Raw genomic sequence first — 24,984 nt, forward strand, 5'->3', positions numbered from 1 at the left:
TCATGAATGTTTATTATTAAAATATTAATATTGAACATTTTTCAATAAGATATGAAGAATATTATTTAAAATTATTATTTTAAAATTTATTATTAAAATAAAATTGAAATATTAATATAATTTATTATATGATTAAATATGTATGTTTAATAATATTGAAAATTAATTTTTATTAATTTTAAATATTTTTAAAAATAATAAAAAATATTATTAATATAATAATATTAAGCTTGGCTTAGGTTAATTTTATATAAAAATAAAATCACACTTTTTAAAAGGGTAAGTCCTTTTATAAGAAAAATGATTTATTTTTCGTTGACTTATAAGTTATTTTCCGTTGATCAAGCTGTTATCCATGAAATATATACAGGAAAATGCAGAAAACATTTTCTGAAAATCATTTTCAGTGAAAGAAACGGAACCTATATGGTTTAATTTAAAATAATTATATACTTATATAAGAGTATTTTAGAAAAATATGTTGTTACAAATAAAACATAAACAAGAGACAAAATTCATATATGATATTGAGATGATAAATTTATTTATGTTGAGTGGCTCATTACTTTCAATCTCACTTGTAATATTTGCTTTGGAAAGCTCAAATTTGGCACAACTATAAAAGTTGATCAGATTTTTGTTGTAGTTTATTTGAATGTATATTATATTTACAATAATGAAATATTAAAAAATTTAAAATTAATAAAATAGGCAAATATCTTAGTAATTATATAATCTTAATTTTATTGATTAAATTAATGCTTATTTAAGTTGTGATATTAAATTCCTTCAAAATTTTATATATTAAGGTTTAAACCACACAAGTTTAAAAAATGAAGCACTATTTTGTGGTTTAAAGTTTATATTAATATATAATCTACAAAAATAATCATCTTTAATCTTTTAAATAACACTTTTATGGTACCTAAAGTACGGGAGGTCCCCAAATCACCACCACCAAAAGAGAGAAAAATATTTTAGTTAAATTTTGCTATTAGTTTTTGTATTTTGTCAAAGTTGTGGATTTAGTCCTTGTATTTTAATTTGGTCATTTTAGTTTCTCTATTTTTTAAAATTTAAAATTTCAGTCACCGTAAAATGATAATTATTATATTTATTTAGTTAAGTTTTGTTATTTCCAAAATTTATTGCGCTAAACATATTATTGTTTGTGTAATGCTATGTCACTTGTTATTTACATATATTATTGACTAAAAATTAAGTTAATGGATTAATGATATCATTTGCTTCATGACTGAAGTTTCAAAGTTCGCAACTTAGAATAATCCAATTAAAAAATATGGATTAAATCTACAATTGTATGTTAATACAAGACTAATAGTTGCATTTAAACAAACAAATTTAATACTTATTGTTTGGATCAAATTAAAATTTCAAAATTTAGAAAATAAATGAACTAAAATTGACTAAATTGATTTAATTAAAATATAAAAATTAAATCCATAATTTTTATAAACCAAAACATTTACATTTGTGTTGTTGAATTTGTTTCCACACATTTGTTGGACCACCCCTATATATAATGACACATACTAATTGCTACCAACTGCCGAATGGACACAAATTTATTCTGGATGTGACCCAACCCATAACCATAACCATAACCATAACCATAACCATAACCATTCTCTTTCTCCATCTCTGGGTTGTAAACTTGCCATTTGGCATCTTCTACAACCACCTTAATCATCCTTCATTGTCCAGCATCGATAAGGTGACTGAGGGGTAGGTGGCTAACCCCCCTACTCGGCACATGTGTTCATCTTTCATTATACCGTCAAACTATCATATATGCCATTCATGGGGCTATCTAGAAATTCTGGGCTGTTGAGATTGCGAAGATATTCGATTCATGGAGACATTTGTTTAGTTTTTTAATCGTGTTATTATAGACATTGATAGTAACAATAGAATGATCGTAAAATAATAAGACATACAAATTGTTTCGACTATATTAAACACCTTATTCTAATTAATGTCAAATAGAAGAAGTGTAGTTTTATATGGATTCTACTTGTGCAGCATGGTCCGTACCCACAGATTCCCTTATTTTATCATTGTATTTATTTTTTCAATAAGTGACGGGATTCAGGTCATACAAACTATAACAAATCGTTTCCTTAGCTTGAGCATAAGACTAGTTAGGATATCATGAAGATACTTATACTAAGAATTGAATTGCATTTTATTCTCTCTACTAACAAAATGAATAAATTAGTATCAAAGTGTAGTTTTATATTGACGTGGCATACCATGTCTAACTATCTATTTATTCTATCAGCCACGCCAATTTTTAATAATAGAAATGTGTTGGGATCGACCCGATTAAGTAACAAGTAAAAAAATAGCGGAATAAATTGAGAAATTGAACACAAAAATTTAACGTGGAAAAATCCTCCAAAGAGGTTAAAAAATCAAGAGCAAAGATAATTTTACTATAATAACAAAATAACGAAGAGTAAAAAAGATTGAGTTAAAAACTAAACCTCGAAAACCTGAAAATCCAAAAACAAAGAACCCTCAAAATGTAAACACAAAATTTTCTAAATGTGTTATGAGTTCTAATATCTAATGGGTGTATTTTCTAAAGTTGTAAAAGAGCCTATTTATAGGCTAAATTCGTAGGTCAAATAATAATAAAATAATCTAGACTAATCAGAGTTTATTGAAACAAATAAACAGAGTTTAACTAAAAGATTATTTCTCAACTTTGACTGAAATAGAAGTCATATTTAACAAAATGGATAAAATTTGTAAAAGAAAGAAGCGGTTTGTTTTTTAATCTAACATATAATGATTGATTTATTCATTTTTTGAATAAAAATAGCAAAATGCAATTTGACTCTTAACGCAACAACCTCCATAGTACACTTTTACCGACCGGCTAAGTTCATGAAGGCATTTTATTTTATATCAAAACCAAAGGCCTTCCTCCATTTGCATGCATTGTCACATTTTATTTGGATATAGAAATGAAGCCTTACTAGACTTCATTCTTCAATCATAACAACAAATTTACGGAAGAAGACATACGAAAAGTAGCTTGTGATTCTCTTGATAACATCGCATTCTTTCATATACATTGGCGTTTTGGTTCTAAAACTAGTTAGGGGTTTGCAGCTTGCAATAGAAAATGGCTGTTTCCCTTTCTCTGTTCTACCTGAGTTATGGAATTGGGTGTATAACTACCTTTCCGGTTGCTCGATTTGTTTCAATGTATGAGAAAGCCTCGTCAACTTGAGTAAATGGGAATGGTCCCCGGGGATCAACAACCGGTTTCACTTTCCCACTCTCTAAATACGGATTTAGCTTCTTGAGAACCTCTCCCTTAGAAGTAACAACAAACCTAAAACCGGGCGGTGTGACAGCACCGGTTAAGGCCACGACGCTGCCGCCTTCTTTCACTGCCTTCACTGCCCTATCACATTGTCCTGTAACCAAAGATGGAAACAATCAAATACGGAAACCGATACCTGAAAATCTCAGAGCCCTAAATTGAAACACAAGAAACAAATTCGAGTTTGGTTTAGGCATGCAATGCAAAAAGCGAAGTTCAGGACACTTGTTTCGCACTCAAGTAATCAGGTATATCCTCATTATATTTTCAAAGGGTCCCCAATGACTGAAAGTAATGATAACACACATCTAGAAAGAACATTGCAATCTTACCAATGGCATCAAAGACTACATCGAATTTTTCTGGCAAATCTTCAAAGTTCTCCTTTGTGTAATCAATAGCCAAATCGGCACCTAAGCTCTTCAGTAACTCTAGTTTTCCAGTACTGGAAGTGGCTGCAACTTTTGAAGCAGCGAATACTTGTTTTGCTAACTGTGTAAATGGGAAGAAGATTAGTGTAAAAACACTAGAATGCAGGAGGCATAGTGTAAGAAGCTAGTAACTTGAAGCATGAATTATCTTTTATCCTAAGGCATAGTGTAAAAACATTCATCCTTGATATTCGAAACGGAATTTGCCATAAATCACAAAACTGAAATTTCTTTTATCCCAAGGCAGGCCAAGTTTGAAATGAAGAAGGGATGCCATACCTGAATAACTAAGCTTCCAACACCACCAGAACCATTCAAAACAAGGATGGATTTCCCGGATGAAAAGCCGGTCCGTTCAAGACCTTCGTAGGCGGTTTCGATAGCAAGAGGAAGACCAGCAGCTTGGGCAAAATCTAGATTCTTGGGCTTTAAAGCCAACAGCTTCTCTTCAACAGCAGTGTACTGAGCAAGGGAACCGAACTGTCTCGGCCCTTCTAATGCTTTCTCATTTATGTTTCCATACACTTCATCTCCTTCCTTTAGCTCCTTCACTTGACTTCCAACTTTCACCACCACACCAGCTACATCATAGCCTGGAACAGTCTACAGGGGAACCAAGTTCAATGATAATCCCACATTTTACATGTTAATAAAAACAAGTTAGACCAGCAAAGCAGCAATAATTTTACATGTAAGAAATATTTGGTTCATAGTTAGAATATGCGGGCAAGTTGAATGATGATTCCACATTTTACATGTTACTAAAAACAAGTTAGAGCAGCAAAGCAGCAATATTTTTACATGTAAAAGAAATATTTGGTTCATAATTAGAATATGCAAGAAAGTTGAATGATGATTCCACATTTTACGTGTTAATAGAAACAAATTAGAGCAGCAAAGCAGCAATATTTTTACATATAAAAGAAACATTTGGTTCATAGTTGAAATATGAGCACACCAGGACTCAAAAAATGCTTTCAATGAGAGTCGAATTCAAGACCTCCCGCTTACTAAACGGGTGCTCTAACCAACCGAGCTATGAAAGCTACAGAACAGCATCTAATTTTAAGCATATGAAGACATAAGCTGCATGCAAGCTAAGTAAGCACAGACAAGGGAGAAAAATACCGGAAGAGGAGAATCGGTAGCCTTAAACTTGCCCTGCCTTCGCTTGGCATCAACGGGGTTAAGGGCAGCAGCAACCACTTTTATCAAAACCTCATCTTCCTTCACTTCTGGAACGCTCACTTTCTCATCCAACTTCAACACATCATCACCTCCATATTCCCCGTACACCCAAGCCTTCATTTCGGTGGGAATTGCCGTCAAATTGACAGTAGGTGCAGAAGCGGCTTGAGAACTGGCAGTCACCCTCAGTGGCACGTAAGCCAAAGAAGGAGATGGTGTTCCCTTCGGAGTAGAGCTGATGCTTAGTGATTTCCTTCTGGTTTCAGGGAATGCGAAGGAGAGTTTGAAAGAAAGTGGGGTTGGAGAAGGGAAAGACCGGAGATGGGGTGTGGGAAGTGTGGCTTTCATTTTTCTTTTTGTGTCAGAGCCAATGCCTTATCTCGTTTTCCTATTTCTATGTTTTCTTTCATCTTAAAAGAAATAAAATGTTGGTAGCCTTGAAAATCTGAACCACAATAATTGCTAGAGTTTTATCACCAATTAATCTGACTCCAGAGATTATAAAGATTTTTTTTTTAAAAAAGTCAATGACTGCCTAGTGAATTCAAATATATATATATTTATTAAAATCGAAACCCTTAATTATCCCGATGCTCCAAACCCAAAGTTTAGGCCACTAAATGGGGATAGAAGAGAAACATAGATGCAATGGGGATGATGGAGTTGTGATTTGATTGAAGGTGAGTAGGTGTATGGCTCAGAATTGTGTTCATTAATTATATTCCTCCCTCACTCCCACGTGTATGTAGTGGGCGTTGGAGAGTTATAACATCAAGGTCTCAATACAATCACAACCTTGTAATAATCTCGAGGTTAAAATATCTCATAAATTTTAAATTTAATTTTTCATTATAATATAACTTTTAATTTTATTATTATAAATAAAAAATTTTAATTTCAAAATATCAACCAACTAATTTAATAAAACAATTAATTTATCTTAAATTTTAAAATTTTAAAATAAAATCACTACGTTCTTGAAAATAAAAATCGAGATTAATGCCTAGTGCTAATGAAACCGACTAGACATAATTAATTCCCTTGATCCAATTATTATTTAAATATTTTGTGTCACCCAACTTTTTAAAAACTAATTATCATTCGTAATTAAATTAATCACCACTTTTAGTATATTTTTTTATAATTGTCAAATAATTTTGGTCATTTTAGATTTTAAATTTTATGGGTTTAGTATTTGTATTTTAATTTGGTCATTTTTAATTTCTGTATTTTAGAATTTAAAAATTTAGTCCTAAATCCCAATCAAATGATAATTATTAAATTCATTAAGCATCTGTTATATCTAAAATTTGATACGTCAAATATATTATCACATATATAATATTATGTCATTTGTTATTCTCATATATTACTAATAAAAATTAATTAATAGATTTAAGCACAATCGCTTGTATTGATAATGAAATTTCAAATTTTAAAAACATAATAACTAAGAATAATGGAATTAGAGTATATGAATAAAAATAAAATAAAATAAAATATTTACACAATATAAAAAATTTAATAGCAGTATTTAACCAATAATTTTCTGTTGGATATGTTTTAAAAGTGACGTGTGGACTGGAGACAACCAGCAAGCGTAATCGTGGTTTAGGGTTCGGGCACGCCAAACAAGACTCATTAGATTTATGTCAGAGAAAGACAACCATTGAATTTTGAAGGCAAAAGTTTTTTTAAAGAAGAAAGAAAATCTGAAAATGAAGCAGTTTAAAGAAGTCAACCTCTTCTTTATAACTGTTTCCCTTTTTTTCTCAATAATTTGTTTTTAACTGTTATATATGTTGGACATTTAAATTAGTCAAAAAATCACGTTCGTTAATTAACTATTTAGTAAAAAAACTCGAATTTTTCCGAATTAGTGAGAAAACACTATATTATTAGATAGATGAAAAATTCCATTAGTAATGTTTGATGAGGATTATCTTCTATTTATAATCTATTAAGGCATTGCTTATTATTGTTTTATAAAATTAGTTATATCAATAAGTAATGTTTAGCAATAAGCTTTTGGGTTTAAACTAATTTTAAAAATCAAACCAACAAGCTAGTAAATTTTGCTTTAGCCTTTTCAAATTTTCTCCTTATTTATATTAATTAAAATTAAATTATATATAGTAAAAATTATTTTAATTACTTAAAATTTTTATAATTTATCTTCTTTATATAAAAATACTAAGGGATAAATATCAAAATTATCCATAAACTTTCACTAAATATACAATTTGATGCATGAACTTTATTTTGGTGCATTTATTATACACATGAAACTTTGATTGTAGTTCAAATATATACATAAAACTTTAATTTTGATTCAATCAAGTACATTTAAAGAAAAATGCACCAATTTATTTTTATATGGGACAAATATAAATATTTTGTATGCAATATATAAATAAAATGATGCAATATCAACAATTGTTTTAATAATTCGTGAGAATTAGATCAAATAAAAATTCATGTATAAAATTGCACAAAATCAAAGTTCATGTATATAATTGTACATTGAACCAAAATTTCATATATAAATATCATATTTATCCCTAATTTTAACAATGAGTTACTGTAAATTGATTTAATTAAAATATAAAAATTAAATCCATAATTTTTATAAACCAAAACATTTGCATTTGTGTTGTTGAATTTGTTTCCACACATTTGTTGGACCATCCCTATATATAATGACACATGCTAATTGCTACCAACTGCCGAATGGACACAAATTTATTCTGGATGTGACCCAACCCATAACCATAACCATAACCATAACCATAACCATTCTTTTTCTCAATCTCCGGGTTGTAAACTTGCCATTTGGCATCTTCTACAACCACCTTAATCATCCTTCATTGTCCAGCATCGATAAAGTGACTGAGGGGTAGGTGGCCAACCCCCCTACTCGGCACATGTGTTCATCTTTCATTATACCATCATTCATATAGATCTGGATAGACCTAGTACGGAGTTAGATTGAGGCAAAGAGAAAATATTTGATTAGTCGCCTTCGTATCTACATATACTTGTTGAGGTAAGTTCATGTAATTAAATTGTACATTTATATGTGTTAAATTGATTTATTGTTTATGAATTGTACAATTGCCATGAATAAATATCGATTGCATATCCAACAATTACCGAGTCTCGTTTGAACCTTATGAAATTCGTAAGATATAAATGACATGTCATTAGGGTTACCGATTTGGTTGGGGTCCTGCATGTGTTACGGACACACCACAGCTCGCATGAGCTTTCTGATATTCAGCTCAGAGGAGCTTCTCGTTTACAACTCATATGAGCATACATGTATATGAATTGATGGATTATAGTTTTGTACACTTTATGTGTACTACCCATGTATCCAACGATATTTTAAATGGTTCAACGGGAAATGTTCGGTTATGAAATTATATGAGTTTGAAATGAAATATTACTGGTAAATACATGAAATCCATGAAATGTGATTACTTGATGAATTCATCTATGTTTGTTGGATCCTTTATGTGATTTACATGGCTAACATGTTGAGGATATGTGTTTAGGCTTTTGGCCAAATTGGTTTGGATATGTTTGTATGCTTACCTTAAATGTGAATAAATGTAAGTTGAATTCTGAATTATACGAACTTACTAAGCTTAAATGTTTACTATGTTTTATTTTCCGTGTCTTATAGTAGTAATTCGAAAGCTCGTACAGGTTGGAAGTTGGTCGGAGCTATTTCACACTATCCATCGGCTCTTTTGGTACTTTTAGTGAATCAATATCGGATATAATGACATGTATAGGTTATTTTGGTCAATATTGGTATATAAATGTTTTGTTAAGATAAGTCATTTGAATAGCTTGTGTTGGTATATTTTAATGTATATATATAAATGACTTGTCATGTTTAATCTGTGAGTGATACAGTAGAATGAAAGAAAGTAAAATATGGTTTGAATATGCATGCATGAATTTGGTCATCTAGGTAACTTGAGATACTTGGTTGACATGTTCTTATATTGTCATTTGAGGTGCTTAAGGGCATATTGGTTGTATGTGGTAATATTTCATATTTAAGACATGATTTTGGTTTGTTTTGAATGCATTGTTATGGCTTGTTGATATGTAAATTGTTGTGTTTAGGTTGATACCAAACTGGGTAAGAAATGTGTGACACACGACCAGGTGACACGGCTGTGTGTCCTTTGTACCTTTAAAATTGCTCAAGTCAGTATACTCAACATGGCCTAGCACATGGGCGTGTGACTTGGCCGTGTGACCCAAGTTAGAGAGTTACACAGGTATGGACACGGGCTGGGACAGGGCCGTGTGTCCCTATTTCGAATGCCCACACGGCCTAAGACACGAGTGTGTCTCTTGACCGTGTAAATGACATGGTCTGACCACACGGCCGTGTGTCCCCTGCAATAAAAAAATTCAAAATTCTCTGAAAAATTCTTTGAGTACTCGATCTAGTTCGGATTTATTTCTAACATGTATCCTGGGCTCCGAGAGCTCGTATAAGGGACAATATGTTTGATTTCAATTGATTTCTAATATGAATTCTATATTATATTAAATGTCTGATTAATTGATCTGTAAACTCTGGTAATGCTCCGTCACCTTATTCCGACGACGGATTCGGGTTAAGGGTGTTACACAGGACGTCATTTTTAGCAGTTGTTAGGCACTAACCATATATGTGTCCACTTGTAAATAGGGAAAGACAAAATTATACTTAACATTTAACAACTCAAAAATGTGGATAATATTTTCCCAAGTTTAAGTGCTAACGTATTTGTTTCGGTTTTAGATGGGCCACATCTTCAGAAATTGGCACAAGCAATACATTAATCATTTTCTGCCAGATGATAGAGGCGTTCGTCGAAGAGAGTAATATACATTGATTTAACTTAAGTAACATTGATTTAACTTATCCACTTGTAGTATGTGACTTGACCTATTATGTTATTTTGTGCAGTTCCTGTGGATGTTTTTATTTCACACAGAACGTTGTGACCCTTATTCCACAGTGGGTTCATGATGAAGCTCATGTGTGGTGCATTAACATGTTGGTGCTCAACTTCTCAACTGTTGAGTGGTACAACGCCGACCGAGTTATGCGACAGTTTGGATGCAAACAATTTGTACTGGTTGATCCACAATAATATTTTAATGTCCACGGTAAGACCATGAGGGGAAAAGATGGAGTAGATTGGAGAGTGGAATATCAACGCTATATAGCACTATGGAACGCTCGGTACGATAGATGGTCTGAGATGCACTATTATATGTTTGACTTCAGTCCCTCAATTGAATACATGCAGTGGCACATGGCCTGATGGCGCATTTATTTATATGGTGGGCAACTTATGGTAGTACTGGATTACGGATAGAGACGTGGAAGTCAACATATGGTGGAGCCTGACTTAGATGGCCAACATATGGTAGAGCCCGACCTGAAGAATCGACCTCTTAACACACGTATTTCATCGGACCAATGGGTTGACACTTTTTGTGAAGGATCCTAGAGCAATGCATATCATCCGGAGATGGGCGGTTCCAGTTCAACTTACATGCAACTGTAACCACCGATAACATTTGATATGTTTGGTGATACCATGTACTCCACCCCATCTCAGGCCATGTTTGACCCGACGCCCAATCCTTCTGATGTGTACAGTACACCTCAACGTCCACCCTGTCAATAAAGGCCTTTAAATCGCTATACCCCAAACGACGATATCACTCCTGGTTCATTCCAATTTTGATACATGTAAATTTCAAGTGTTATGTCATATTTGTTGTATTGGTTTATAATTCCAAAACTTATGTATTATTTTTTTTATATAACTTATAGTATCTTTTAAAGTATTAAAAGTTGTATAAGTTAATGTTAAATAAAAACTTAACACTAAACAATACAAACTTCATTTCCATAACACCATAAAAAGCAAAACATTGGGTACAACATTTAATTTCCTCGAGACCGTGAAGATTGGCCAGTATAGACGTTTGCATAGGGACACTTGCTCCGATTGTGGCCGGTTGTTTTACATATGGTGCAACGCTTCGGATTGAGCTATTCTCTGATATCTATGTCATTTTGAATCCTCATCGTTTTCAGTCAACCTTTGACTTTCCTACGTAGTGACCTATTTGGAAACATTTTGAATGTAAGCGGATGCACTTTCCATGTCGATACATCTCTCAATACGGGGAACTCATTACCCCAAATACACAATGTACGTTCAAGTGTGTATACATCATTGATATATTGTTCAACATTCAAATTGAAGGTTGTACACGTTGTAACCACATGCGCACACCGGTATTGTAGTGTTTGGAACCTCCTGCACTCACACCGTCCGTTTCGAAAATAAACTCCGTAAGACTGTGGCGAGATCCTTGATTGATGGCCAATGTACTCTGTAACTCAAAAAGTTTCCAAGTTCTAGGAATATAGTTCTGCATTCATTGTGTAACACCCCTTACCCGTATCCAACACCGGAATAGGGTACGAGGCATTACCAAAACACATACACTTGTAGACGTATTTAACCGAGTTATAAAATTTCATCTAAATTAAAACTTTCAAAATTATTAACATGCTTTTATAATTCTTCATAATATATATAATGTAACATTTCCTGCCAACCACAATCTCAAATAATGAATTTATCCAATCTAGCTCAATATCAGATGTCAACTTATATTCCAATATTTAGCTTCAATTGTACTACAAATAGTTGTCAAATTAAGGATCGTCTTACAGATTTGAGTACATTGTTTGCTTGGTGCCACGATTTGTTTGAATATTTCACATTGCTATAACTCAGTATGATTTTTCTTCACGGAAATACCATACCTACTTTTCACAACTCAGTATGGTTTTCTTTACTGAAATACCACACCTACTTTTCATAACTCAGTATGGTTTTCTTTACCGAAATACCATACCTACTTTTCACAACTCAAGATGGTTTTCTTTACCAAATACCATACCTACTTTTCACAACTCAAGATGGTTTTCTTCATGAAATACCATACCTACGTTTCACACTTTGCCATGGATCCACCATGGACTTATTCGTCAATTCATCATCACTGGTTACCGAACGTATGTACTCAATCCTGCGTATCCCTTAATTTGAACAAACAATCTCATTTTATTCTTATTTTTACCATAATCATCATTCAACAACAATATACGAATTGATACATTATATCATTCCCACATTAACAATTAATCATAAAAGTTCAACCATATGAACTTACTTTTCATTATCTTCCCACACTCGTTTTCTATGCACATCACACAAGATATAAACATATCATTCAACCATAGTCGCAAGCTAGTGTATTTAAACATAACTCTTTTTGGGGCTAACCACATAATAAACCATATCAATGCATAACTTATAAATTTAACGTGGCATGGTCTAGCCACTACTTGGCCAAAGCCTAAGCATGTATACCAAATATGTTAGCCAAATATACATATAGCATAAGCATTATAAGTATGGATGAACACAACATTTATTCATGTATCGGGCTTACCAACATGTTTTAATTCATAAACCATTCATGACATTATTTCATGCCAAATCATATACCGAATATACCATCCACACATATTATGAAACTTTATTTTCACACATGAGCTTAAACCATGGCCAATAATGCACAAATATAAGCATCATTTCTATTTCATCGTTTATCAATTATAATCAAGCATATGACCAATTATTCACAAATCATTCATATATTTCCCAATTTTCCTCCACCTCCTCTCCATTCCTCATCCTTATTGTGTATAACACATTTAAACAACATTATTCATACTTTCACAATTTTCTTGTATGTGAAATTCAAGCTGTCCTTCTGAGCCAGAGTCACTAAATTATTTTCATCTGAAGATACAGAGCTCAAAATTAAGATCCGTAAATTTTTCCTGAAACTATATTCACATATCTTCTTACCATAAAAATTTCAGAATTTTTTGGTTCATCCAAATAGTACAGTTTATTCTTTAAAGTTTCCCTTGTTTCACTGCTAGATAGTTCTGACCTCTCTTCACTAAAAATTAATGATCTCATTGTACAAAATTTGGATGATGTTTCTGTTTGTTTCCTTTGAAAATAGACTCATTATGGATTCTAAGCATATAAATTATAACTCATAATTATTTCTGTACAATTTTGAACAATTTTTCAAAGTCAGAATAGGGGAACCCGAAATCATTCTGACATTGTCTCACAAAATTTAATATATCTCATGATTTACAATTCCATTGCTTAAACAGTTTCTTCTATGAGAAACTGGACTCAATAAGCTTTAATTTCATATTTTATTCAACCTCCAATTCAATTCCTACAATTTTTGGTGATTTTTCAAAGTTACACTACTGCTGCTGTCCAAAACTGCTTTAGTGCAAAATGTTGATTTCCATTTTGCCCCAAATTTCACAGTTTATGCAATTCGGTCCTTTCTCAATTAACCCCTAAATTAATCTAATTTTCTCAATTAATACTTTACCTAGACATTATAAGTTGTTTCACAACTTATGAAATTCAGAATTTCCACATATAACTCTATCTTCAAACTCTTTTTCTATTAGGTCCCAAACATTCACTTTCTAATCAATTCTTTCAATAAAATCAGCATATGAACAATTTAAAACTCTAATTCCATGCTAAATCATCATATACTTCCAGCATGTATTCATAGCAACTTTCAACTTCTTTCATAGAATAAAAAACTAATGAATTCAATAAGTGGGCCTAGTTGTAAAAGTCACAAAAACACAAAATTTTCAAGAAATAATCAAGAATTGAACTTACCTGCAGTAAAAATAGGAAGAAACAGCTTAAGGAAACCCTTCTATGATGTTTTTGCTGATGAGAATGCAGAAAAATAAAGAGAAATCTAGATAATTCCACTTTGGTGCTAACTTTATTAAGTAAATTTTGCAATATTCCAAATTTTCCCTTAATTCTCCTGACTTTGTTGCTGATTTCATACCCTTGCCGTCCAGACCAAATAGACTTTGGGTCTATTTTCCTTTTATGCCCTCCTCCTTTTATCATTTAAGCTATTTAATCATTTCCCAAAATTTTGCATTTGTTACAATTTAGTCCTTTTTGTTCAATTAATTACCGAAACTTTAAAATTTCTTAACGAAACTTTAATACTAACTTTTTAACACTCCATAAATATTTATAAAAATATTTATGGCTCGGTTTAAAATCTCTGAGGTCTCGTTACCTCATTTTCGATTCTAATTATTTTATTATTTATTTCTAGTGCACTATTCACTATTTCAAAAATTTTCCTAACTTCATATTTAACTTATACTCACTAAATTAATAATATTTTCTACCAATTTGTCGAATTTAGTGATCTCGAATCACCATTTCGACACCTCTAAAAATTCAGGCCATTACATTTTTCCTCGTCGGATTTGTGGTCCCAAAACCACTGTTCCGACTAGACCCAAAATCGGGCTGCTACACATTGCCCTCACCCTTTGAGTGTTCTCTTTCATGGAATTCCTTACACCTTCGAGGTGCACGTGTCCTGCCTCCAATTGTTTTGCTTGTCTCAACCCTATTTTTGACATCAAGGTTGCCAACCTGTAAAACGTGACTGAGAAAACCGATGAAATTGATAAGTGACACGTACGCCTCAAGATGGAATTAACGTCCTCAACGAGGTTGGTCGTCATATGATAATATTGGTACCCTTCATCAAAAGATCGAGCCCATCGGCGTAACTCCATTCTACCCAACCGCTGTTTAAGAGAAGGATCAAACCCCACCATATCAATCTCCAACCTCGTCAGCTTATGCCTAAATCGGTGTGGTTACAGCTCGTACTTTACGTATGTATTTCGATAAAACATGTTACAGTCCCTATTAAATTGACTCAAAATATTTACAGATACAAATTTAAATACAATATTTTTACCTATGTTCACGATTTGTTTGCTCTATTATTTGTTCGTGTACTCATTGTTAAAATTGACAGTGATGTGCCGAATGTAGTAGACGAGCCTCCACGAAACCTCAAATTATTGAATCGCAGCAACAAGGACTTCGATCTCTCAGAGACAATACAAATGTTGTCTTGCCTGACAACATACGATTTGGAGTTCTCTGACTCCATAATGGTGAAAGTGATCGGTAGTATATTTCGATTACCGTCTTGTGCAATTAAAAGTATCTACATGTATTTTCCATAAAGTCACATTCCATCAACTTGAACAAGCGATTTGAAGTGGGAGAATTCCTTAACACATGGATCGAAAGTCCAGAACAATAGACGAAAAGCTCTTCTCCCCAGTTTCAGTTATCCATTCAGGCCTCTATAAGGCAACATTTTCAAGTCCACGACAGTTCCTAGAACGTACTCAACCATTACTGAAATCCACCTCTGAATTTCATTGTATGATTCATCCTAATCGCCGTACAATTGCTGCATGACAATTTGTTTTACCCACCATTCTTTCCTGTACGACACTTTGTACTGGAACTGGGCTTCTATGTCTGCAATCAATGTCGACACAAGAATGGTTGGGATATCTTTCACTAGTGGCATGATATAGTTGCAAATACTTTTGACATCCAATTTCCGGTGGTCTTGAGTCATAAGTGTGACAGTACATGTATGACTTCCTTCTAATTTTTGTATTTGCCACTGTTGAGTCCTCTGTATAAATGCAGTCCGAACCCGCCAGCCACACCTATCATCGGTTTTCTAACATTCACCAACATATAATGTTGGTGTAGACTTGGTGACCTTGTAATTAGTCGAAAACTTCATGTTGTACTGTTTGATGGCAAACACACAGTCCACATTGTTATCAAACCATTGCCCAATTTACAACTCTTCCAATTGCAAATTTGACACCAATTTGTGAGCATGGACTTTATCAGCGTACTGAAGGAACTCGGATGCATGCGTTGTATCTAGATCTATGCTCAACATGTCACCCTTAGGGTCATTCCATAAAATAATGCCACGACTTGGGTTACTGAAGAAAGGGGTGTGAGCATCTTCAACCTTCTCTAGGCCTTCATCGTCGATATCATCCAGAACCTCATCAATATCGAGGTCACTAAAATCTTCAACATCCTGATAAGAATCTTCACCTTTATGGGTCCCATCTCTAGCGTTTGCCTCGGTACTTATCACTTCCGGATGTATTTGTAGAAGGAGACTCGGGGCAGGGTTCTTATACGAACTCCCACCATAATTTGGATTTTTGGGCATCTGCGATGTCCCTTCACAGCTTAACTGATCTGTCCATCCGACATTAAGATCAAATTTAAACCCGTGATGTTGACTTATTTGACTAACATTTTCAACGGGCTCTAAGTCTGCTAACTCAGTAAATAACTCAACTGGTTGGGGTTCTCACTTCCAGTTGACCACCATATTTCCATCATAATGCCCAAATCATCATCATCTAATAGTTGCATCTCACAAAATATCAACAGATCTGTAGAGATTGAAAACTTGTAAAATAATTTAGAGATTTTCCTTCCACAACATATAGCTATTTTCGCACTGATCTTCCTTTTCATTTCTTCCAGTTTCACAATTTTATTGAATCGCAATCCTACTCTCTGCTAACCTTGAAATACACAATCAACATTACATTCTACAATTTCACCATAAAAAAAAAAGAATGTACACCAAAAACACCTAGTTATTCATCTTCACCAGAATTTTTGAACTCTCCTACTAAACACAACAATTTCTCTCTTTTCTTCTATTCCAGTTCAAATCTTACAAAAAAGCCTCAAAAATATCTATATATGTAGGACAACCAAGATGGTAGAGCCATACCAAAATAAAATATCATTTTTAAAATTTTTAGATTAAAAAACTAACACATTTAAAAAAAACCGTACAGTACACTGGAGGCACCATTCTATATGGCTCCACCAAATAAAATATTATTTTAAAAAAATTTAAATTAAAAAATAATACATTTTAAAATATATATATACATAATACACTGGTGGCGCCATTCTATATGGCTCCACCAAATAAAATATTATTTTTTAAAAAATTTTAAATTAAAAAACACTTTTAAAAACCTTGGTAATAAAGTGGTGGCGCCATTTAGAATGGCTCCATCAATAAGAATTGTTTTTTATAGCTTTAGAATTAAAAACAAAACAAAAAAGAAAACACTGACGCATTGAAAACCGGTGGCGCCAAACTCTTTGGCTCCACCGAAAAATGATTTTTTTTAAAGTCCCCTTAATTTTTCAAAAATAGCAGTATTTCCCTAGTATTTATATAGGTGATGCCATTCTACATGGCTCCACCAAAAAATAATTTTTTACCTTGTTTGCTAACATGGCATGTTGGTAGTGCCAAACTCTTTGGCTCCACCAAATTTTAATGTAGCTTTTAGGTCATTTTCGTGTATAATTAGAAAAGTAGGTCATTTTTATAATTAATCAAATTTTTAGGATCATTTTTATAAAAAAATCGAGATTTTATGGCGAGTTAATAGAAGGTGAGTTAGTGTGGCATCCTGTTTTTCAGTGGTATAAAAAATAGTGGTTTTGGGACCACAAATTTCGACTAGTAAGTCAGTTTTTTATTTTTATTTAATATTTATAGAGTTTCTATAATGTCCTATTAAGTTTTAGTTAATAAATTTTAACGCTTAGATAATTTATTAAAGAAAAAGGATTAAATTGTAAAGGTTACAAAGATTAGTTGCTATTAGTTAAAATGCTTAAATAGTTATAAACACTTGATTTGATGGCCTTAAATGGAAAATTTTAGTTAAATTTTAAGGGTAAAAAGGTAAATAAATTAAATGTCATAAAAAAAAGAAAAATGATGTCTAACATCTTCTTCATTTGGATTTTTGCAACCAAAATCACCATTAAAAGACCTTAAAGTTTCGGCTAAGCATCTACCTTGCATGTAAGTGATTTTTGATTCCGTTGTTAGTGATTTTCGTGTTTTTGAGATCGTTGCAGCTAGATCTAGCTAACTTGGGTGTAAATTTGTGAAATTGATGAATGTTTTTATATGTACCATTGTTGATTTTAAGAGATTTTTGAAGTTGTGTGATGGTTTTGTGAGTTTGGTAGTTAAATAATGTTATTTTATAAAGTAGTTTTAATGTTTTTAATGGTAAGGGATTGAATTAATAAATTATTAAAAGTATATAGATATATGAGGAATTTGTGAATTTTATGGATTGCTATAGAACTATAGGAAATTCGGTTAGCTTGATTTAGCTTTAATTATGCTTAATTTGATAATTTTTGGGTTAAGGACTAAATTTCATAAATAGTAAAGTTAAGGGTAAATTTGTGAATTATGGTTAAAATGGCTTAAATGCATAAATTAAATATTTAGGTGGTTTAAACTGGTTTAATTAAATCAAATTATGCTTTAGATCAAGAAACTCAACGGGCTACAGACGTACGAGGAAAAGGGGAAATCGTCGATTAGTTATTGTTAGTTGAATTACTCAACAAGTAAGTTTCTACTAATGTTTTGGTTATAATTTGATATTAATGTTATCAATTGTACCTATATACATATTGAGTTGTCATTATAGTGAAAAATTTGATCTATAAGGAGTTGAAATAAATTTTCTGAAAAGATTTCGATGGATCGAGTAAAAGTTTCATACAACTCTTGTTCCTCATACTATGTTTGATTATGCTAAGCCCACTCTGACTTGGGCTGAATCGAGCATCGTGAGATCGATTATTACTGTAAACAATTTCAATCTGAAGCCGAACACAATTCAGATGTTACAATAATATGTTCAGTTTGATGGTTTGTAAGATGAAGATTCAAATATTCATTTGGCTAACTTTCTAGAGAATTGTGACACATTTAAGATCAATGATGCTACTGATGACGCCATACACTTACGATTGTTCTCATTTTCTTTGAGGAGTAAGGCAAAATAATGGTTAAATTCATTGCCACGAAGTTCTATCACAACTTGGGCTTAAATGACTGAGAAATTTTTGTTAAAATGTTTTCCATCAGCTAAAACAAATAAGTTAAGAAATGACATCTCTTCTTTTGTTTATTTTAATATTGAAACTCTTTATGATACATGGGAGAGATTAATGATATGTTAAGAAGGTGTCCTTACCATGAACTACCTTTATGGCTCCAAGTTCAAAAACTATAAATATATTATATTATTAATATAATTAAGAAGTAGGTATACGAAAGATCCCTTTAAAGATTATGTACAAGTGATTATCTATACTCCAGTGATATTATCTATACATATATTATACTTAACGTTATTACCTAGGCTTTTATTAATTATATAATTATATTTAAAATTATCTAAATTTTAATAAATTATTTTAAATTAAATTATAATTATATTTAAATGTAATATGATAAAAAAGTATTTCGATCTTATAATTTTATCAATTATATTTAGAAATTATCTAAATCTTAATAAATTAAATTATAATTATATTTAAAAAATTTAAAAAAATTATTGAAGAAGATTTTAACCTAAAAGAAAAGAAGAATATGTGTACGGTTAGGATATGGAATCCGAAGTGAGATAAAATGAAGGGCGGATATTGATGCAAACCATTTAGCCGACTTTGACTCTGCTAACTGGTGAGTGAGTGCCTGCCGTTTCTTAAACAGATCTCTTTAATCTCTCTCTAATCTTCAATTTCTTTCGCTCTCCCACTCGGTAACTCCCAAACCCTAATTTCTTTTTTCTTTCCTCAATATATCATTCGTTAAGCTTCTGTTAAATTATTAGAAACGAGAACCACAGTACTCTAATTCGTTAGGCTCGATCAATTCTATTATCTGATCTGTCTGTCTTTTTTTACTATCGGAATCTGTGCTTTTAGGGTAAATTTGGGGATTTTACTGCTCTATCTAAACTTATTAAATATATTTGGACTTATAGTCTATTATTAGATCCAAGTATTGCCCTTGGATGCAAAACTTGACTGTTTTTTTTTTTTTTTGGAACGAACTGCTTGGATCTTTAATTTTGTTAAAAATCAGTTAGAGTTTCAAATCATTTTGTTTAGCTACTTTATTTATTTATTGTTGAAAAAAAAATTAAATTTGGAATGTAGTAAATCATATGCTGTGCTTTCCTCACCATTCTTCCTATGTTAAAAAGGCATGTGTTTTTTGGTGTGATATTTCCTTTTCAAAGCTGGTTTATCTTGTACATTTGCCGATGATTGATATATCTGTGCTTTCTTTTTGAAGATATTGAAATGGCGGAATCAAAGTCATTGAGGAAACCTGTTTTTACCAAGGTGGACCAACTCCGCCCTGGCACTATTGGTCACACTCTTACTGTCAAGGTTGTCAATACAAAGATGGTATTGCAGAAGGGTCGGGCTGATGGTCCTCAGGTGCGTCAAATGCGAATTGCTGAATGCTTGGTAGGAGATGAAACTGGAATGATTATCTTTACTGCTAGAAATGAACAAGGTACTTTCTTATAGTCGTCTCCTGATGTAGGTTTAATTTGGGTAATAGTGTTACTTCTGTTCTTGCTTGAGGTTTAACTTGTCACGCATCTTATAATGTTGCATTTAATTAGTTTGTTTTCCCCCCTCTCATGTAATTTAGCCGTCACTGGTCAAATTTTGTATTCTATTCTCTTTCTCTTTTAGACAAGTAATGCAACATCGGTTTCATAGTTAAACTGCTTTTGCAATAACAATGATATCTATACATAGACCCTTGAGTGGTTGTTCGCACCAAATAGTGTTCACATAACAAGGTGTTTCATGAACTTCTTTAATAAGCGCCTATATGTCATCCCCAAGTATCTCCATACTTCAACTTAGATAAGTTGCATCATATGCATAAAAGATTTACCATATGCTTGTCTTTGAGCATTGTGTATGCTTTCTCGATAATATGACAACTATGAATGTTTTCAGGAACAACTTTAATGCATAAGGGTTCCATAATTTTAACCCAATACAATATTTGTGAAGGCATGTTCTCATGCGCTTCATTGGATTAGTATCACATGACAATCAATAATGCCACTAACATGAAGGAAAACCTTGATCACTTGAGTTAGTGATTGTGTTGCTTTATTAACAGAATATGCCGTATCCAATTTGATTGGCTTTTGTCCTTATTTACCTAAAGTTTTGATTATTTTCAGTTGGCTATGGGTTCTAGGCTGTTCATATTTTTGCAGCACATGTTAAGTTTTAGTGCTAAAGTTCCATTTACATCTAATCATTGCAAATATTACATTGCATTTATTGTGATGTCAAACTTCATTGTGGTATATTGTTGAGTTCAGAGAGATGATGCTTTAGGTGTTCTAGTGCATTCTGCTGCTTATACTTGTGATAGAATTCATTCATCTTTGGTTTTCTTGTGTTTCTTACTGATGCAAAAGCCTTTTTTCTCGATTAATTTGAAGTGGGGCTAGAAATTATTTTGTTTTTGGGACTTGAATTTTATTCCAATATCCAATGAAAGCTCATCTGCTATGAATGTAACCTAGTTTTTCTACACGTCTTAAGGGAATATAAGAGAAGAACTAACAATAGATCTAATAGCTAACCACAACATGTAGGAATATAGCTCCTGGGGACTTTGTTTTTCCAGGTTGTCTTCTAGAGTTGCATTCATTCTGAATATATATGCAGTTCAGGCAAACCTAGGTAAGATAGGTGATATCCCTCTGGAATTGTTGATCACCTAACTAATTTCATCTGACCGGCTACTAGGTGCTATTGCAATGTTAGAGGTCTGTAAAATGCTTTGCCTAACTTTCTTTGAAACAACAATGGAAAGAAAAAAAAAATGCTTGCACTTGTATTCATTATAAAGAATAAAAATAAGTACTGAATTCCAGTGGTATACATCAAGCCTTAATTCTGGAAAGTCTTCTTAAATTGTCCAATATCAAATAGAATTTTTGCACATGCATAAGGAACCAAATTAGCCAAACTGGGGAGTTAAATTTCATTTATGATAATTTACATAATAGTGATTATGAATGTTTCCTTGATCATTTCAATATCCCTTGATTTGATATTATGCCTTCAATCAGATAGGAGATCAACAAACATGGTTTATTTGTCAGGAGATCACAGTTTTAATTTCGACTAACGCCCATCTTTTTATTTTGGTAGTGGACTTAATGAAAGAGGGTACTACCATAACTCTTCGCAATGCGAAAATTGACATGTTTAAAGGATCGATGAGGCTTGCTGTGGACAAGTGGGGTCGTGTTGAGGTTGCTGAACCTGCTAATTTCAATGTGAAGGAAGACAACAATCTGTCACTGATCGAGTATGAACTGGTTAATGTCGTTGAAGAGTAACCTTTCGGGACGGCGTTTGCTTTGTTTCTGTATTGTGTCCCACGAATAAAATCGACTCCAGTAAATGTGTTATTCTGATCTATGCAACATCTCGTCTTCAAAAGGCTTGTGAAGTTCGCTTTTAGGAAGAAGAAATCTGGAAGCTAGCGTGTAGTACTCAAAAGTTGCTTCTTGCCTTGCAGCAAATCCAGCAGAACCTTTTGGTTGCACCTCCAAACAGATGGTGGTGGCTGTAAATTTTAGAGTTAAAAACAGCTAGCTTTTAGAACTTGCTTTCTTTTGTTTAGTTTCTCGTGTTTCCCGGCAGCGAACTTGTTTTGTTCTTTGCTTTTAGATTATGCTTAAGAAGTTTTAACATTATAAAATGTATGCCTACATATGACTTAATTTATCTCTTGCTTGTGTAATCTTTCCATGCTTTCTGTTATTCATCTTTGATTCGAGAAGTGTAGTCAAACCCGACTTTTCGAGATGCGGAATACATGCAGGTATGATTTAGCCTAATATAAAGGTGCAACATTCTTTTACTTCATACTTCGATGGCATGCTTCATGACTGTTCTTGTTTCTTTTTAATGTTCTTTTTTAACATCTTTTGGAAACTTAAGATCCTGGATGACTGTTCTGTTTAGGATCTTGTTGAGGTTGGAATTTCAGGACTTATTTCTTTTTGTTTAAACTTTAAACTAATTAAACAACTTTTTAAATTTTTTTATGAAGGACTAATGAAATGTAGGTACATTTTAATCTCAAAAATCTGATATCATGGCAAAATATATAGGCTGAAAAGGTTACGCCTTTAAACACACGGGGCAAAAGCTGTCCCCAGTGCCCCTTTTTACCATGGTTGGAAATTATAAAATTTTATGATGCCATATTTTTTGGGATGATTAACTAAATAGAATTGAGTTAAAATAATTTTTTAAAGTCATTAAGCTTTTTTCTTTAATAAACTGGCAGTATATTGTTTTTTGCACAGAGTCAGTCAACTATATCTGAAGGTAGAGAAGAATGGGACTGCAAGAGAATGTGAGTATTGGGAGTGGAGTAAGTTTATGTATTGTTTTTAATTGCAAAAATTATATTTAAATACGGACTCCCAAATAGAAATGTGTGGAGGTTGACAAGATTGTGCTATTTTCTTATGCAGTACTGAATGAACATGACAAAGTTGGTAGATTAAGGGCGGGCCATTGCTCATCAACCTCGCTTATACTTATAATACATCTCCAATATGCTCATTCTGAACAAAAACAAAGTGCCATCAGATCCATATTGTTTGATGGATTTCCTCTTCGCAAATAACAATAATAAAAAAAGAGGGTAGGGACCTAACGGTATCCCCATCACCTTTTCCTGCGCATAAACTGTGGGACACTGCAGCCCATCCATTGTCCTTTTTAACATTTGGGCATAATGATTTTTTTGTCCTTTAACTTTACAAAAAAAATTATTTTAGCCATTCACTTAATTTTTTCTTTTTTAACTTTTGAATTGGTTTTTTTTTCTTTTTTATTTTGTTAAACCGCTTCAAAATGAATGAAAAAGTTAACGTTTGTTAACTTTGCTGACATGGCATACACATGGATTGTCATGTAGATGACATATAAATATTTAATTAATATTTTAAATTTTAATAATATTAAAAATATTTGTTTTCATAATTTTATGCTTATTAAATAAATTTAGTGATTTTAAATTTTAAAATAATTTATATATTTTAAATTTTTAAAAATTAATTAAATATTGACATGTCATATATGTGGCAATTCAATGTATATCACTTCAATAAAGTTAAAAACATTAAATTTTTATTTATTTTAAAATGATTTGACATAAAAACAAATTTAGAGACTAAAAAAATAATAAATAAATAAAAAATTAAAATGACTATTGTGATAAAATTAGAGGGTTAAATATATCATTATCACTATGATGTTTCCCTTGGCAAACCATAATGAGACAATCGCTCACATGCCCGATGTCCATCCATGATGTAGAAATTGAAAGAGAAAGAAAAACAGTGTCTAACATGACACCAAATAGGCTGAAACGTCAAATTCAATTAGGTTATCCAGCATTAGAACTGTTCATGGGCCGGGCGGCCCGTCCGAAATATGGGAGGGTTCGGGTAAAAATATAGACCCGAAATATGGGCTTGGGCAAAAAAATAAGGCCCGTTTAAAAAACGGACTGGGCCTCGGGCACTACTTTTTTGGCCTGGGCCTGGCCCCGGCCCGACCCAAATATAATAAATATATTTTTTATTTTTATTTTTTAATTTTAAAATACTTTTAAAATAATTTTATTTTTATTTTTTTATTTTTAAAATAATTTTTTAATGTTTATTAAAAAATGGGCCGGGCCGGGCTCGGGCTTATGATATTTTTCCTGGGCCGAACCTGGGCAAAATTTCAGGCCCATATTTCGGGGCGGGCCGAAAAATTTTTCCGGACCCGGCCCGGCCCATGGACAGGTCTATTACTGATGACATTTTATATTAGTCATAATTGCTTAATTTCTTCATTGTATTCATGTTTTAGTCTTGTAGATGAACGTTGAGTTTTTAGTAAATTAAAAAATAAATATTTGTTTGATGAAAAAAGACAACAACTTTCTGTTGTATATATAGAAAAAAAAGTAAACTCTTTATTA

The 24,984-nt window shown here is 32.3% G+C and overlaps 2 protein-coding genes and 1 non-coding gene across 4 annotated transcripts; 1 reads left to right on the forward strand and 2 right to left on the reverse strand.

The window, feature by feature from the left end:
* Positions 1-2,866: 2,866 nt before the first annotated feature.
* LOC105794655 (2-methylene-furan-3-one reductase) lies at positions 2,867-5,380 on the reverse strand. Its single transcript, XM_012623938.2, has 4 exons — positions 4,918-5,380; positions 4,069-4,392; positions 3,691-3,850; positions 2,867-3,452 (listed from the first exon to the last, which is right to left on the reverse strand). Exons 1-4 carry the CDS (start codon positions 5,323-5,325, stop codon positions 3,187-3,189), a joined length of 1,158 nt encoding a protein of 385 aa, XP_012479392.1. The 5' UTR covers positions 5,326-5,380; the 3' UTR covers positions 2,867-3,186.
* A 13,648-nt stretch (positions 5,381-19,028) lies between these two features.
* Positions 19,029-19,134, reverse strand: LOC128040206 (small nucleolar RNA R71). Its single transcript, XR_008194864.1, has one exon. It is a non-coding gene; the product is annotated as a small nucleolar RNA R71 (small nucleolar RNA).
* A 397-nt stretch (positions 19,135-19,531) lies between these two features.
* Positions 19,532-22,737, forward strand: LOC105794656 (uncharacterized protein At4g28440). Of its 2 annotated transcripts, none has more exons than XM_012623939.2 (3): positions 19,532-19,696; positions 20,236-20,463; positions 22,140-22,737. In XM_012623939.2, exons 2-3 carry the CDS (start codon positions 20,244-20,246, stop codon positions 22,328-22,330), a joined length of 411 nt encoding a protein of 136 aa, XP_012479393.1. In that variant the 5' UTR covers positions 19,532-19,696; positions 20,236-20,243; the 3' UTR covers positions 22,331-22,737. The 2 variants fall into 2 exon arrangements, with proteins under 2 accessions (XP_012479393.1, XP_052484466.1); XM_052628506.1 differs by having other exon boundaries at positions 19,593-19,617.
* Positions 22,738-24,984: the final 2,247 nt, after the last annotated feature.

Source organism: Gossypium raimondii, chromosome 3 (assembly GCF_025698545.1).
Source record: "Gossypium raimondii isolate GPD5lz chromosome 3, ASM2569854v1, whole genome shotgun sequence".
NCBI lineage: Eukaryota > Viridiplantae > Streptophyta > Magnoliopsida > Malvales > Malvaceae > Gossypium > Gossypium raimondii.